We start from the raw sequence: 17,296 nt of genomic DNA on the forward strand, positions 1-17,296 counted from the left end.
TAAGTGGGACGGTTCAACTCACAACATTTTTTTTTTTTTCCAGTCGACAAGTTGATGTTTCAGTGCGGCGTTTTTGAAAGACTGCAAGCTGAAACTCTGAACTGACGAAATCACACAGGTTTCTTAACTAAATATGGATGAGCTAAGGCATCAAGTTATGATAAATCAGTTTGTTCTTACAGCCGGATGTGCAGCAGATCAAGCAAAGCAGCTTCTACAAGCTTCACACTGGCAGTTTGAGGTATGTTTGTTTGTTAGGACACATCAAACTGAAAGTCTTGTGGCACAGCACAAATCACTATGATTAACTATAGTTTATTAATAGATTCACATAATTAATATTCATGCGAGACAAGCACCAGACAGCAGTCAATCAAAAAAAAGACATTGAAATGCATAATAAATTATTTTAAACGGGATAAATATGGGCTTCAGCGAAATAAAAAGTCTATAAAGTTATGTTTAATGTTCAAAGCCCTCCAAAACACATTTGTTTACTTCCTCGAGTATTAATGAATTAACGTGTTACTTATAACTCTTTTATTATGGTGTTGCAGACTGCTCTCAGTACATTTTTCCAAGAGGCTAATATTCCATACAGTCATCAAATGGTGAGTATACTTTTGTGTCGTTTATTGATAGTTTTTCATATCTGTTATTATTACTTCCGCCATGTTGAAACCACGAGTCAGACAAAAATAAACACAGGCTGACATGTTTCTAGACAAGGCTACATTTATGTCATTTAAAATGAGCAATTTTGTCGTTTAAGCACATAGTCTCCCGTAGATAGTTAATTAAATATGCTAATATTTAAGATTAAATAATCTTTCTGGACTCGTGCGACTTGCGTTTTTGCAAACGTGTCCAAAGTTGTGGGGGAGGGCGATTCCAGGAAAAAGAGAGACGGCGCTGTTTACACCGGCACTAAAACATTAATGAGACCGGTACGATAGGAACACACTGTAGCATGTTCAAAACCTAACTGGCTTAAAAACACATTTTTAATTTTTTAGCAGATATTTGAAATGAAAGGAATTTGTTTGGGATTGCTCAGAAGTAGTAATACTACCGGTCACATGCAAAGCGAATCAAATTTAGTTAACCCTTGGAAAGCACCTCATTTGCTTCTCATTTACAAATGCACATACTAGTTTTTGCTAATTATGTATATATTGTCAGTGTCTTACACTACATCTAAGCAAAGAACATGAGGGGGAGGGGGAGGGGGGGTCAGATATGGATTAAAGTGAAAATGAGACACAAGGTAATGTTATGGGATGTCATTTTTGTTGGACAACATGGGCATGTTTATATTTGCTTAAAATATTTGGGCCCCTGAGAGTGAGAGAAGACGGGTGATTTATACTGCATGAATGATCTGTGTGTGACTTGTGACTGGAAAGCAGAGACAAGTTACTCTTTCGAATGACAGTATTGTTTAAGCTCTTCTCAAGAATAGCCTTTACACATGCAGCTTTCAGTTTCAAGGTCTCATTATTGTCGTAGTTAAACAGTAAGGATGTCCCAGGGCGTGTGAGGGATTTTTGGTGCAGTTGATGAAAATTGATTGCTGATATCCACCAGCTGATCCATGATCCACGGATAGAAAATAATGATATACTTGTGATTTACACATTTACAAAATATTTTATCAGACATGGATTCTTTTGAATGACTGTCAATGGACAAATGTGCTTTTTGGCTGTGTACCATCTACAGAAACTAAACCAAACCCTAGTGAGTATTTATGAAAGCCCTCAGGGCTGCTGAGTTATATAACTGCTTAAAATGGATTTAACAATCAACAATTTACTAAATAAATGGTCTTGACTTGAAATATTAATTTGCACTTAAATGATTTCATCATTTTTATTTTATTGTAGGATGATATGAGAAACTAGCCCAGGTATTTAGGAAATCAGTTGCCCGAGAGAATCAGTTATAGTGCCAATAAATATGTTGGTAAAATTAAATTTTAAATGCATTTGAAAGTCACTTATGTTCACCCAGGCATTATTGAAACACAATGCAGTAAAAACAGTAATATTTAAAATTGTATTACAATTCAAAATGGCTGTTAATACATTTTCAAGTTTTATTTATTCCTGTGGTCAAAGCTGAATTTTCAGCATCATTACTCCAGTCTTCAGTGTCACATGATCCTTCAGAAATCATTATAATATACTGATTTGATGCCCAAGAAACATTTTTTACTATTAACAGCATTGAAAGCACTTGTGCTGCTTAATAATTTTGAGGAAGCCAAGATGTATTTTTTTCAGGACTCTTTGATGAAATCTTTTGTAACATTATAAGTGATTTTACTGTCACTTTGGATCAATTTAACACATCCTTGCTGAATAAAAGTAATAATGTATACAGTTTAGCATTCATTACAAAACAATATTTGACTACAGTGTTGTGATTGACCAACCTTATATAAAATAAATATACTGTATATAAACCGTATATAAAAAACGGGTCTTGGATTCTTTAAATTCTTTTTGTTTTGATTTGTTTTTAACAACAGGCGCACAACATGTCGCAAAAGACGTCATAGGTGTTGTTTTCCACTGATTATCTTCCTGAAGCTGGCCCCTAAAAGACTGAATGTTGCTATAGTGACACTTGTGTCAGTGTCACTTAGACAGCCATCGGAAAAGACCACTGGAACCAGCTGAGCCCATTCAACCTGACTTGCTGCAGTTTGGAACTGAACTGCTGGTTTGTTTGGCCAGAGGAGAATTGGCCCCCTGACTGAGCCTGGTTTCTCCCAAGGTTTTTTTTCTCCATTCTGTCACCGATGGAGTTTTGGTTCCTTGCCGCTGTCGCCTCTGGCTTGCTTAGTTGGGGACGCTTCATTCCAGCGATATCGCCGACCTTATTGCAAAGACACTATTCAAACTTATTGACACTTTATTTTCCTTTTTTTGATATTGTGCAGTGCTTTGACACAATTTGCATTGTAAAAAGCGCTATATAAGTAAGGTGACTTGACTTGACTTGACTCAGTGCATCAAGTCTGTTGTTTATTCAGGAGAGGTGGCCAATCATTATTGTATCATGTCCTCTGTGTCCAAAGGTCTATAACCTCAGTCACTAACACATTTCAAGAACTTCCTTAATTCCTTGTTTCAGAAAGTGACTCTGTTGCTGGAATTCTACAAACTCTCCATTCAGTGGACATGGTTTAAAAATCTGCTTTATGAAACTGACAATTGTGGGTTAAACAATCCATTACCCGTACCAGTTTTACATCGGTTCTCTCTTTGTTTCCAGATGTGCACTCCTGCCAACACACCAGCGACACCCCCCAACTTCCCAGATGCCCTAGCCATGTTCTCTCGTCTTAAAGCCTCCGAGAGCTTCGGCAACAGCAGTCCCATCGCTTCTATGGCCACGTCACCAGTTCCTCACAGCAACTGGGCTATGAGCCCTCCGGCAACCCCTGGTCACCAGGGTCAATGGACTCCAGGTCAGCTCATGCCCCAAACGCCCTCACCAGGCTGGCCGGCAGCTGTGACTCAGCAAGCCTCCGCTGAGCATGCTAGTATCATCATGGAGGCCGAGAGATAGAGACTGCTTTAATTAGCCATCACACCTTGCAGGAAAAGGAGGATGGACCTTCCTCTTGAAGACTTCGGCAGTTGTGGAGGTAAAACAGTGCGACGAGAGCACTGGGTTGCAGTGAACGCTGGTGGAACAGCGTGTGGCCTCTTCTCTGAGGTCACAGGAGATCTGGGACTATTTTAAAATGCTTTTCTTTTGGCGATAACCAAAAAAGATGGACAGAATGAGTAATTATGTAGCATATTCACAGAAAACCTCAGACAAATGAATGTGTTACTGAATATTATCAGTTCTCAACTAATGGTGAATACTCTATTTTGCACTGTGTACTAAACACCTGCAGTGGATCTAATAGTTACTCACCGTCATGTCATTTTGAACCTTTTAACTTTCATTTTATGGACAAAATACATCTTCAAAATATATTCTTTAAGGTTCCACAGAGGAAAGAAAGCCATACAGGTTTGTAATGACATGAGAGTGAGTAAATGATGACAGAATGATTTTTTTTTGGCTGAACTGTCTCTTTAATCAACAGGTTTACTGCAGAAAACACATGCCCCCGGTTTCACAGACAAGGTTTAAGACTAGTCCCAGACTAAAATGTCTGACTTGTTTCAACTGGAAAAAAACTTGCACTGATTGATCTTAAAATATATCAATGCCTTTGTTTTGTCTCAAGATGGACACCAGTAATGTTTTTTTCCAAGGCAAGTTTATAAAAATTACTTAAATGCCATAATTGAACTATGGCCTAATACTGCCTTAGTCTAAGCCCTGTCTGTGAAACCAGGCCATGATCTTTTGAACTGGTTTGTAATTTTCGACTTCTTTATGACTTTGTAATTAACTAAATTGGCATTTTATATTAAAATAGTGGTATAAGAAGTGTTTTATACCCAGAACATTGGACTCTCTGGTTCTGCTCAGCACTTAGAGGACATTTATTTTCTCTATTCACTTTTAAATATATTGAGCAAGAATATATTCCTCTGATTTCTTTTCACCAATCATCTCCCTGTAACTGTGTTCACACTGCCTCCACAATATTTGTGGACTATGTGATGGTTATTATTTCCTATTTGTTGTGTTTTTAAATAAATATTGTGTGTATATATATATATATATATATATATATATATATATATTTGCAAAATGCTTGGTGGACTTTCTGTTTGTGTTGTAAAATATTTACATGATTTTTTTTTTTTTTGCCCGTCTGCTTTCCTTGCAGTGTAATTAGTGTCAATGTATGTACAACTGACCTTTGTATCCTGTTATACCATGGTAAATGATTACATGGACCCTTTGATCAAGCTAAAGTTCCATACATTGAACATAATTACATTGATGTTGAGCTCTCATTTTTATATATTTGAGCTTAAAATATACATTTATTACAATATACATGTACAATTTTATAATACTATGAGTTTGTTTTATGTATGATATATGATGGTGTATGATATATTTAAAAGTTAGTTAGTACATATATATATATATATATACACACACTCATTGGCCACTTTATTAGGTACGCCTTGTTAGTACCGGGTTGGACCCCCTTTTTCCTTCAGAACTGCCTTAATTCTTCGTGGCATAGATTCAACAAGGTGTTGGAAACATTGCTCAGAGATTTTGGTCCATATTGACATGATAGCATCACGCAGTTGCTGCAGATTTGTCGGCTGCACATCCATAATGCGAATCTCCCGTTCCACCACATCCCAAAGGTGCTCTATTGGATTGAGATCTGGTGACTGTGGAGGCCATTTGAGTAAAGTGAACTCATTGTCATGTTCAACAAACCAGTCTGAGATGATTTGAGCTTTGTGACATGGTGCATTATCCTGCTGGAAGTAGCCATCAGAAGATGGGTACACTGTAGTCATAAAGAGATGGATATGGTCAGCAACAATACTCAGGTAGGCTGTGGCGTTTAAACGATGCTCAATTGGTACTAAGGGGCCCAAAGTGTGCCAAGAAAATATCCCCCACACCATTACCCCACCACCACCAGCCTGAACCGTTGAGACAAGGCAGGATGGATCCATGCTTTCATGTTCTTTACGCCAAATTCTGACCCTACCATCTGAATGTCAGAAATCGAGACTCATCAGACCAGGCAACGTTTTTCCAATCTTCTGTTGTCCAATTTTGATGAGCCTGTGCGAATTGTAGCCTCTGTTTCCTGTTCTTGGCTGACAGGAGCAGCCCCCGATGTGGTCTTCTGCTGCTGTAGCCCATCTGCTTCAGGGTTCGACGTGTTGTGCGTTCAGAGACGGTATTCTGCATACCTTGGTTGTAACGACTGTTTATTTGAGTTACTGTTGCCTTTCTATCATCTCTAATCAGTCTGCCCATTCTCCTCTGACCTCTGACATCAACAAGGCATTTTCGTCCACACAACTGCCGCTCACTGGATATTTTCTCTTTTTCGGACCATTCTCTGTAAACCCTAGAGATGGTTGTGCGTGAAAATCCCAGTAGATCAGCAATATTTGAAATACTCAGACCAGCCCGTCTGGCACCAACAACCATTCCACGTTCAAAGTCACTTAAATCCTCTTTCTTCCCCATTCTGATGCTCTGTTTGAACTTCAGCAAGTCGTCTTCACCACATCTAGATGCCTAAATGCATTGAGTTGTTGCCATGCGATTGGCTGATTAGCAATTTGTGTTACCAAGCAATTGAACAGGTGTACCTAATAAAGTGGCCGGTGAGTGTATATATATATATATTATGCACAAACACACATATATATGCGTATGCATGCAGAGAAGATGTCAGTTTCATTGAAAGTCACTGTATTTGCCTTACTCACATGAACACAACTGAGATGAAGGGTGAAGCATGCATCTTATGTGAGACCAGCTGTTTAATCTCAGCAGGGTGAAGACCATCTGCTATTTCTGTCACTTGGCTGTGTGTGTTTGTGAGTGTATATACACACAGTCAGAGGTATGAGTGGAGGACTGCTGCAGGCTGGTCGAGCATTATACAGAGCAAGGGTATTGATAAGCCAAACCACAAACCTCAGCACCACACTTTCAGTACTATATCTCTGTTTCGCTCTCAGTCCGTTCCTGTGTTCATTCAATTATTGGCATAAAAAACAATATAAGATTACTACTGTCTCTTCCTCTGCAGGAAGAAATATAGAACTGAATGTAATATGTTTTTAATTAATATTAATATGATCCTAAATTATATTTATGTGGTTATAATAAATTTATTACCACTTTTTAAACATACACAAAAAAGTAATTTCCAACTTCAGCTGTTATAAAACTTGAATGTTTTGGCGCTTAAGTCTGTCTTTTTTTAAAGAAGGCACTTGGCAGATTATTGCTGAAGTGAAAAAAAAACTAAGAAGTTAAAGTTTATTGCTATGAAAAAAGCACAGCACTATAGAAAATACTATTTTCAAATTTTGTATGAAATCAAAATATATATCTAGCAGAAGCTTAGTTTTTAATTCTTGCATGTTTTCAAACTTGTCTGAGAGAAAACAATGCAGTATTCCAGTTTCTTTTTTGGACAGTGCTCTCTTGTCATAATTATAGGGCACTATAGAAAACAGGAAATGTTTGACTGGCAGCTGTGTGACTGATGTGAGATCAAAATGTGAGTCAAGGTCATCTATGAAGCAGAAACATAAAACAAGATTTAAACAAAACAACCAAATAATGAATGCATATATAAAAACTTTTTAAACAAATATATTATTTTGATGATACTTGATTGGGGCTTATGAAATCTATTTCTCCTGACTGGTATCAAATCCAGGAGAGAGTTAACAAGGCAAATTAATAGGCTATGAGCACAAAAATTAAAACAAACATGATTCAAGTACACAATGACACACTGTGTAACCCCCCCCCAAATAAAATAAAATAAATAAATTAAATAAAAATAAGTAAATAAAAATAAATAAATAACAAACATAATATAATAAAACAGTTTGTTTATGCTATTCTGTGGACCAATGAATTTCCACTCGTGACCAGTAGAGGTCGCAAAGTGTTTGTTTTTGCGTTTTCTGTGTTTTATTTTTGAATGTTACATGAAACTCTCTTTCAAGACCCGTCAGCAAACTTTGGAGACTTAGAGACTGAATTACTTGAGGAGTAATGAGGTAGGCTGTTGGATTCTTGTTCGTTGGTATATTAAACGTTTAATAGCCTAAATAAATTATGGGCAGGGCATTTAAAATATATAAAGATAATAATAAAATACAAAGATGTCACAGCAATGGACATAATTTGCTCATTGCTAGTCTGCAAAAAAATCAACGACCTCAACACAGTACAATACATTTAGTTGTATTTGATCCCTCTGTTACTCATTTTATCTCATCTTGGACCAATCGTTTTATGTCACAACATTCTATAAACATGATTGCTTATCTGCAACATTATCAACGTTATATTTCAATTAAAAGCGTCAGCGGAAGTCCATGTGTATTTTTATGTAAAGTTAGTCAAATACTCTTCCCTGAGTGGGAAGGACAAAGTCTGGCCTTATTGTGAAAGTGTTCGTGGTTTCAAGTTTCTGCCATGATCCTGCTTGTTCTCAGGTCACATATATCCTAGTTAATCACTGCACAGTTTAGCTAGCGGGCATAGCTCAGACATATATTCATTTGTATTCAAACTTAGTCTATTAACGTGAACATGTGCAGTCTTGAATGTGAGGTAGTGGATGTTGAATGCTATGATTCATGGGGCTTTTTGCTGAGTCACATTTATTTCCTGTGTAATGTATTTTTTGTTTGTCTTAGACTTTCCTATTTCGAGAAATTGTGCACTTGAATCCAGTCAGCTCACTCTTATACTGTTAAATAAATGCCATTTTTACTTTGGTGTGAGACGTGTTTATTAGTCTCTGGTTGAGTTTTCAGTCAGTCCTGCTGCTCTAAACTCGTCCCTGTAGAGAAGTTGCTACAGCAACACTCTATCCTTGCACATATTTTTGGCAGTAAAACCAGTTCAGGTCACTGTGTAAAACACAGGCCTACACAAAAGACAGCTCATTTGACAAATAAGTCATAGTTTCAATGTGTTTTTCTGAGGGTAGCTCTCCATGTGCTAAATAAGGTAGAGCCAGATACCATTTGAGCAATTCAAATGATCTCATTTAAGTAGAAATTAAGCAATTTGTGCTTGCATTGTACAAAATGACTAACAAATGATTAGCAAAACCTCGTCTGGACAAAGAATTTCAATGAAGACGTGATAGTTGTCATAGTCATGCAGATACTATTTTTTCTGACAAAGAAGAAAGAAAAAAGGATATTTGAGGCAAAGGTTTTTGAACAAATCCTGTATTAATAAAATAATAAACAAAAACAAGCATGAAAAAGCAATGCTACCATACATTCAGAGGAAGAAACACAGACTTATACTAGAACTTGTGTGTCCTTCCACATTATTCAAAGACATTCAGACGTGATAAAGTAGTCAGAGTATGAAAAATGTCGATAACACTTTACAGTAAGGTCCCATACTTTTTACCATTGTCATGTTATGGCTTTTGCGTTCACTTGTTGGTAGTGTTCAAAACCATATTGTGAAGTGTTACCAACACTGTGAAGCTTCAATCAACAACGTCAGTACCATTCAAAGTACCATAGCTATGAGGAATTGAAAAATAAGCATGTGATCATTGCTTTTCCACTGACCTCATCGTGCCATTAGCTGAAGTGGAAAGGAGAAAAGGAAATAAACACAACTTTCAGTATTGAAAAGGAATTTTTTATACACTTGAACACATATGAAGACCCCAATGAAGGATGTATAACACCCTTGATTAGTACCTACTATTATTTGAGGTAACAATTTTTCCTTTTATTTCATCAGCATTATGGAGATTCTGTGCAGTCTTTGTGATGAAAGTTGTCGACTACTGACATCAATATTCATTTTCTCAGTTCAGCAATCTTTGTTTTATCTTCTCCACTCTCAACAACTGGATTCTTGTTAATGTTAATGCATTAGCCTGCAGTTACTAGGTTAATTTGGCTAGCACTTATTAGTTAGTTAAGGTTACAGTTAGGGTTAGTTGAAACAAACAGCATATTTGAAGCGTTCATAACATGCTCTTGATCGCTTATGCACCACAAAATTTTTTTTTTTTTTATCAAGCCTTATATTTTATCAAAATCCATAGAAAAACATTCCGTACATTTAATAGTAAAAAGCTTATTGATCAAAAATGTCCCAACCTCAGTATACAAATAATGTGAGGGTGTATAACAAATAAATTCACTTTAGGTATAAAACTATGGTGGATGGATAAAGCAGTTAATGGGTGAAAATGTAAGTGAAGCTTTACATTTAGGACAGTACAATTTGTAAGGAAAAAAACAAACAAATTAAACATTAATGTTGTTGTTATTACATGTGCATGTAATGCAATATGACATTAATTTCTGTAAAAAAACAATATTACAGTACATACTCAGTACCTAATTAACATAGACACCAATGAAAATACAAAAAAGGTATGAATAGCTTTTCAAAATTAAAGGAAAATAATGTAGTGTTGTACAGTTATGGGATTTCCACAAAAAAAGTGGTTATATTTAATGACAATTATGAGAATCATAATCAGGACCAGAACAATTAGTAGCACACATAAAAATAAATCTAATTTCAAGTTGAATATGGTGATTTAAAAAAAAAGTGCTGTAACAGTTCCCAGTACTGCAACACCCCAAGCCATGCAAAATCACGTCAGTTCATTAAAGGAATAGTTCACCCAGTAATAAAAAGCTGCTTTGCAAGTGAAAACAGTTCAAAATGGTTCTAAACAAATATGTTGGTGCATTTTGAATGTGAGATAACAACAGCAGACAGACTTTTTCACTGGAGGAAGTGTTGTTATAGATTATGGACTCTATTAATAAAAGTTTTTTTTTTTTTTTTACCAAAACGCTTGGATTCGCTACAGGAGGCATGGTTTTTAAGGATTTGTGTGCTTTATTTTACGTGTTTTGGACTGTGTAACAGAAACACCTGCCGACTGCAATGAGAGCTTATAAGAGCCAGGACAATTTTGAATATTACTCAGATTGGATTCGTCTGAAAGAAGAAAGTCATATACACCTAGGATGCTTTGAGGGTGAGTAAAACATGGACTAATTTTCATTTTTGGGTGAACTACTCCTTTAATATATATTTTGGCCAGCAGCGATGGTTTAGAGTTAAAAGCATTAAAGATGCAAAAAGACTTAATAGATGGATTAAAAAAAGATTAATAGATGGACTGGATTATTGTGAGGTTTTTATCAGCTGTTTGGACTCTCGTTCTGACGGCAGCCATTCACTGCAGAGGATCCATTGTCCAATCTGTTTTGATGAAGAAACAAATTCATCTACATCTTGGATGGCCTGAGGGTGAACTATTCCTTTAAAAATAACCCATAATAATCAAGTTTTTTTATGATCTCCCTGAGGAGAGTGTCCCACTTTGAGGTTATCTCTTGTCCATCAAATGACAGAATTATTGGAAAACTTAAACTTCAATATCAAATAAGAGAAGATTAACACCACTGCCACCGCCACGCCGGATAAAACAATAGCCCAGAATGTGGTTCTGCCTGTAGGAGAAAAGACAATAATGATTTTACAAACAGATGAAACAATCAGCAACAGAAGCGTGACTCTGTTGATTGTATAACACACACACACACTGGCGGGAACACAGCACCAGTGTACGGGAGACTACAAGAGACCATTGAGGCACTATTCCTCATTTTGCATAAAAGTGCCTGATTAATCATTAAATGCAAATGCGAAGCTTATTCAAGACCACAAAAACACCCTGTAGATAAACAATGAACTTTGGGATAAGTCAGTACGGTGAGTTTAAGATAATCGACTTGTATAAATAAGCTAAATGTCACAAACACATGCATGTTTCCTTTCTCATTTTCAGGATTGTCATCTCAAATGGAATAGACACTACCCTGTATCAGAAGTCATTGTTATGGAGTGCTGCAGGGATGACAATGTTTTAGGCCAAAAACAACTAGGTTAGCACTTCTAGTTCAGTTGTCCAGACGTCAATGGCTTTTTGGTTAATTGCCTGAAAAAAGATTTGTGTTTAACACAAGCTCAAAATATATTCATGTTTATATTCAAGATATTTCTGTTCATGTTTTATATTCATGTTATTCTACAACATAGAACATTAGTGTAATAAGCCCTTGTGATTTTTAAACCTTCTATTTGTCTTGAAAAGGGTGGTTGCTACCCACTTTTATAGCCTCATTGTGTTTATAATCGCACTCTTGCGCACTATTTTAACTCAGACTTTCAGGGAAAATGTTTTATAAAGAGACTAAAACTCGTTAATTAAAAGTTAGAATTAAAAGTCAATTATATTTAAGCTTCATAAAGTTATTTTCATTTGTTAAGGTTATCATGATGAACAAGATGTGAAAGTATCATAAAATTTTGTTGGTCACAGAGCTTATTTTCTGCAATAATCCAAAAACCATAAGAAAAAATCCTATAGTGTTTTTCTCAAGGGAACCAGGGTAATGATACCTTCTGAGTTGGCCTACAAAAATATGTCATCACTGCAGAACTATATTGAACACAGAACACGTTTTTGCTTTGAACAATGCAAGATGTGGGCAGTGGAATGGGAAGAAACGCAAGGTCTTGAGATGTGATTTTTTTAAGTTATGCGCCGCGTTTCTGAACACCATGTCATGCGAGATGCTTCAAAAGCTCACATTTACATATAAAAACATGGAAAAGTAGCGAAGTGGAATGTAAAACCACATTCTGTGTGAACAGACTATAAGGATGTAAAAAACACTAAATCAAATTTCAAACTGAGAGAAACAGTGAGGCAAAGTGTCAGATTAATGTTTTGATTAAAACTGACCTGTAGATTTGACGATGAACACTTTGCTGTCTCTTCCCAGAGCGTTTGTGGCGGTGCACGTGTAGTTTCCTGGACTGAGTGTGGAGGACTTGAGCACCGAGGAGCTGATCTTCTCTTCCAGATGATCTGAGTGCCATGTGTATGTAGGAGCCGGGTTTGCCTTCACTCTACAATCTAGTGTAGCCTCATCGTCTTTTATGATGATCTCTGTTGAACTGGAGTGTAGTGGTTTATCTGAGGAGGACAGAGATACATTTCTCAGAACAACAGCATCATGATGAGCAGCTGTTATTAACAGATCACTAAAAATACTGTACAGCTGAAACCTTTTTATCTATGTTCATTCAATTCATATGTAATATTTGATCAAATAATTTCAATTAACATGGAGATCTGCGTGTGATGAAATAGGACAGTTGCACATCCTTCACTAAAAGGCCATTCAGAAATATCAACTGAAATATATGGGTAGCTTAGCAATAATAAACTTACAGTGTACTTCAACATTAAGAGGATTTGATGAATTTGTAGGAGGAGGTTGAGGTCCGTCTGCTCCCAGATCCAGCTCTGCTTCACACCAGTATTGAGCTCCATCATCAGCTCTGTCTGGACGGATCAGGAGTGTGACAGTTTCATTCACTGGAGTCTCACTAGTGTCAGTGAAGGTGGTTTGATCCAGCAGAGTCTGTCCTCTGTACCATTTGACTGTGAGATACTGAACAGGAGCCACATTGTGAACGTCACACTGGAGCTTATACTGCTTTCCCTCCATCATTGGTCCTCTGTGATCCACAGTGCTGATGGACACATTGTCTGGAGTCTCTGTGGAGGAAGACTTACACACTCTGAAATCTGCTGTGATGAATTACATTTATTAGATAGTTCTCAGAATGAAAAGAAAAAAAATATCAGTAACAGAGAAACTCACTGTAAACAGTGACTGGGAGCTCTACAAGACACTGATCCTTATCGCCTATTTTATAGTTTATGTAGCAGTATGGCTTTATGTCCCATTCTGTCAGTTCTGACACTCTCCATGTGATCAGATTCTGGTTTGTGTTCTTGGGCACTGCTCCCTCACTGGCTTCCCATCCCATCCCTTGATGCAGGACTGAAGTGTTACAGGTAACTGCAACAGAACCGCCGTACCTCACAACAACTCTCTGTGGGTTGAACTGAAGAGGACATTCAGCTTGTGTACCTGTTAAACACATTGAAGAACACAGAATTGCATATAGGTATTGTTTACCTGCAGACTGAACACAGATAACCAATTATCACATATTAAGACTTGCAATAAAATGACCAGTCTAGATTCATGGTGAGGATTTAGTATTTTATTGAGTTCATTGACCAACTGCATCAAACAAGAAATACAAACTGCAAACAAACAAAAAAAAAAAATCATGTTTTTGGCTATTGTAGAAGGTCGGTCTATGATGGCTCATGACTCTTTTAAAACAAAGAGGCTCATCCATTCTTACCATCTGGGAAATTAAACTAAGAAATTTACTGACACAGCAGGGTTATTCTAAAGCATGTCCCTCACACAGTGAGGGCATAACCTTTTACCATGTGCTATTATCTTTTCTAAAGACGTCAAAGAAAACTCCAGTACATTTATTTCCAATTTTCATTTTATTTCTCCATAAGTATGCATTTTGTCCTGTCCTGGCCCCGCCTTCTCAACCTTTCCTTTCTGTTTTAGCAATCAAGAACATGTTGCCACCGGAAATAATCATTTTATTGATCATTTAGAAGACAAATGTATTTACTTTTTTAATCGTTTCCACAGCTTGTGTCAACCCTGTTTTTTATTATGCTAACATAATCATTATCGGTTTCTCTCGGACAGGCAATTGTTTGTTTTTTTGTCGCTTATTAAAGTTTGTCAGGACTAACCCCGTGAATACCTATAACTACTAACTTTCCTATCTGTTTAAAGGACATATCTATACAAATCCAAAGTTTACAGGAACTGTTGAAGAGTTTGCCAGCACTACAAATATTGAGTTGGCTACTCAAGCACAGGTAATATTACAAGCGCTACTGTAGATAGAAACGTGACTCTCTTTAGTAATAAATTAACTCAAATATGTCAACATTTTAACGCAGAGACAATAGAGGTCAACGACGCTCGGAATGACTCACATGAAAGTAAATGTTTAAAACACATTCAAGGTCGTATGTTAGTAGTTAATTATTGGTTTCGCTTCATGTATCGAAAGAATAAAAGGGAAATAAGTTAATACAAACCTGTGAGAGTCGCAAACGCTAAAACTGCCGATAGATAGACAAGTCCACAAAAACATTGCTGCATATTGTAAGTGTTTGAGGGTACCGTAGATTAGACAAAGGCGTGCGAATAAACAAATGGGTCGTTTCTGCCTCTGCTTTCAGATTAGTGACTGTCCAGTGGCTCCTCCAGCGAAACCCCACCCAAATCACGAGTGGATATGGTTTCCAACACAAGCGCCTATCGGCAGTTCACACTGAAGAACCTACAGGCACAAACATGTTTCTGAGGGAAGTTAATCCTGTGGCTAAACCGTTTCAAATCTCAGACTCCCTAAACACACGCATTATTAAAGGGATACAAACCTTCTTACCGACAGAATACGACATTTTCACCTACTGAAGAAACAAACAAACAAAAAAAAAAAACAGGTAAAACCAGCCTGTTGGGTGGTCAGCTGGTCTCCCAGTGGTCAAAATCCCTCTAAAACCATGCTAAACCAGCTACAGCCAGGCTTGAAGCTTGGGCTGGTTTAAATTGGTTCTTTAAACAGGACAGTGTTGAAAATTGACTGTTTGGTTAGCACTCCAGAAAGTTATTTAATCGAAATAAATATCTCCATGTTGGAACAGTCGATGCATCGTCCCTGCTGTGCAGCAAAGCGCCCGATTATGTTTATTCTACCTAAGAATATCATCAACACTGGCCATAATGTGTGTGTGTGTGTGTGTGCTAATTATTTGAGATATAACAAGATTAAAAATGCTAATTGTGAAAGAGAAACAAGGGTGCATCTGTTTCAACATACCTGCTCGATTTACTGTTATAAAAAAACTATTAAAATAATTAAAATGATAAAACACCAAATAGAAAAGCACCTGAGGTAAATTAAAATAACGTAGTTGTTATTAATTATGCAGTTGTTATACACAACAGATCTGTATTTAACCTACTTCTGTTCAATAGCCATATTTTTTGCAGAAGATTGAAAATGATTCTGTGAAAAGAATATTTATTTTATTATAGATTTTTTTAAACAAATTCATGTTTCCTAAAATGTTCTCTATACAAATTCAAATGTCACGTGCTTATAAGGACAGATCGTATAAATTCCATTAACAAAATTTAAAACCCACCAGAGTATGGGTGAGATTACATTCATATAGAAATTAAACGCATAGAGATTCAGTGACAAAATAAAAAAGATGGAAATTCTGCCATCATTTTTTTTCATCCTTGTGTCGTCCCAAACTTAAGTGTTTAGTGGAACTGAAAAGGCGATTTTTTTTTAATAATCTTTACACAATCCTTTTCCATACAACAGCAATTGATAGTAATCACACATATCAAACTCAAAACAAACATCCATATTGCTTTAGAACAGTTATATGGGCTACCTTTATGATGATTTTTTAAAAAGCCTTTAGAACAACATGAGGGTGAGTAAATGATGACAGAACTGTCGTTTTTGGTTAATCTATGCTCTTAACATCATTATACAGCTTGAGCCATAAAACTGGCACACTTATTTTATGTTGAGCATCACTATGAGGCCTGAGAGAATTTTCAGAAATTCATCCAAGTATTTTCCCACAGGTTCAGCATGAGAAACCTCGCACCCAAGCTTTCACTTCTTCAGTCACCGTGTGCTATATTTCCACCCTCTAAAGTGTGGCTTTTACCAAAGGAATAGAATCGTCAAACAAATACTTTGTTTTTTTGAACGAAGTAACACTCAATTATGGTGTCTTTCACAAGTCACTTACATATAATCAGACTGAGCAAGCAGGATGCCTATTTGGCATGCTGTCTGAAGGGAGGGCTGCAAGCTCCTAGAAAACTCCCCCATATCCCAAGCTAGGATAGGAATATTTAGTAGTGAGGTGTTGGGGTGGAGGAGGGATGCTTGAAATCTGTCATGAAACAGAAGTTGGCTGTATATATATTTACTATTGTGCTTAATTTGTTGATTATCTGAATGTGCTCCTCCCGAACTTTGTTGATTAATGAACATTCACTTATATTAAGATTGTCGATTCCTGAAAACGTCCACTGCAGACATCAGGTCCGTTCATTTGAAATCATTCAGCATTTCTTTGTCATCTGTTCTGTCACATATTTTCTTCTGGTTCATTAGATTGCTGAAAACTAAAAAGTTTATCTTGTGATGTAATTAACAGTTGATAAAAAACTGGATCTAGGAGTGGAGTGAATGAACAGGTGCTCCCATAAAATAAAAATAATGAAGCCATGAAGAAACTAGCCAAAAAGTAGAGGGCTAGAGACTTCCAGTGTAAAAATCCCTTTGTGGACACTGGGACTCGGTAGACACGCCGAACCCAGAGCTTTTGTAACCTAAGCAAGGATATTGCTCTGAGAGAGTTTCTTCATAGGAATAGGGTTGTGTTTGCCATTCTGTGCTATGTTTCCATTTTGTGCACTAGGCTTGGCATCCTTCAGGCTATAGTGGCCCATCTTGGCTGTTTTGTAGTAGATAGAGTAGATGAAGATGAAGATGACTGAGATGAACGCCACAATGACTGCAATAAGTCCTGCTATTAAGGGCAGGTAATCCTCTGTGTCAA

The 17,296-nt window shown here is 36.8% G+C and overlaps 4 protein-coding genes across 4 annotated transcripts in view; 2 read left to right on the top strand and 2 right to left on the bottom strand.

Annotated features, from left to right (window-relative positions):
- The window catches only part of LOC306869044 (vascular cell adhesion protein 1-like), a 709,597-nt gene that overhangs the window by 472,329 nt on the left and 219,972 nt on the right, over positions 1–17,296 (top strand). The gene's annotated exons all lie outside the window — the stretch shown is intronic.
- LOC306869063 (UBA-like domain-containing protein 1) lies at positions 19–4,707 on the top strand. The gene is made up of 3 exons (XM_079415647.1): positions 19–241; positions 558–611; positions 3,283–4,707. The coding sequence occupies exons 1-3, from the start codon at positions 134–136 to the stop codon at positions 3,577–3,579; spliced, it is 459 nt and encodes a 152-aa protein (XP_079271773.1). The 5' UTR covers positions 19–133; the 3' UTR covers positions 3,580–4,707.
- Positions 8,890–14,969, bottom strand: LOC306869057 (intercellular adhesion molecule 1-like). The gene is made up of 5 exons (XM_079415641.1): positions 14,732–14,969; positions 13,404–13,676; positions 12,968–13,297; positions 12,476–12,709; positions 8,890–11,177 (listed from the first exon to the last, which is right to left on the bottom strand). The coding sequence occupies exons 1-5, from the start codon at positions 14,793–14,795 to the stop codon at positions 11,068–11,070; spliced, it is 1,011 nt and encodes a 336-aa protein (XP_079271767.1). The 5' UTR covers positions 14,796–14,969; the 3' UTR covers positions 8,890–11,067.
- LOC306869049 (intercellular adhesion molecule 1-like) overlaps positions 14,732–17,296 on the bottom strand; it is a 33,469-nt gene continuing 30,904 nt past the window's right edge. Inside the window, exon 7 of the mRNA XM_079415625.1 lies at positions 14,732–17,287. Coding sequence (XP_079271751.1) covers positions 17,067–17,287 — 221 coding nt within the window. The 3' untranslated portion in view covers positions 14,732–17,066. The remainder of the gene's footprint in view (positions 17,288–17,296) is intronic.

Source organism: Barbus barbus (genome assembly GCF_936440315.1).
Source record: "Barbus barbus genome assembly, chromosome: 4".
NCBI classification, from domain to species: domain Eukaryota; kingdom Metazoa; phylum Chordata; class Actinopteri; order Cypriniformes; family Cyprinidae; genus Barbus; species Barbus barbus.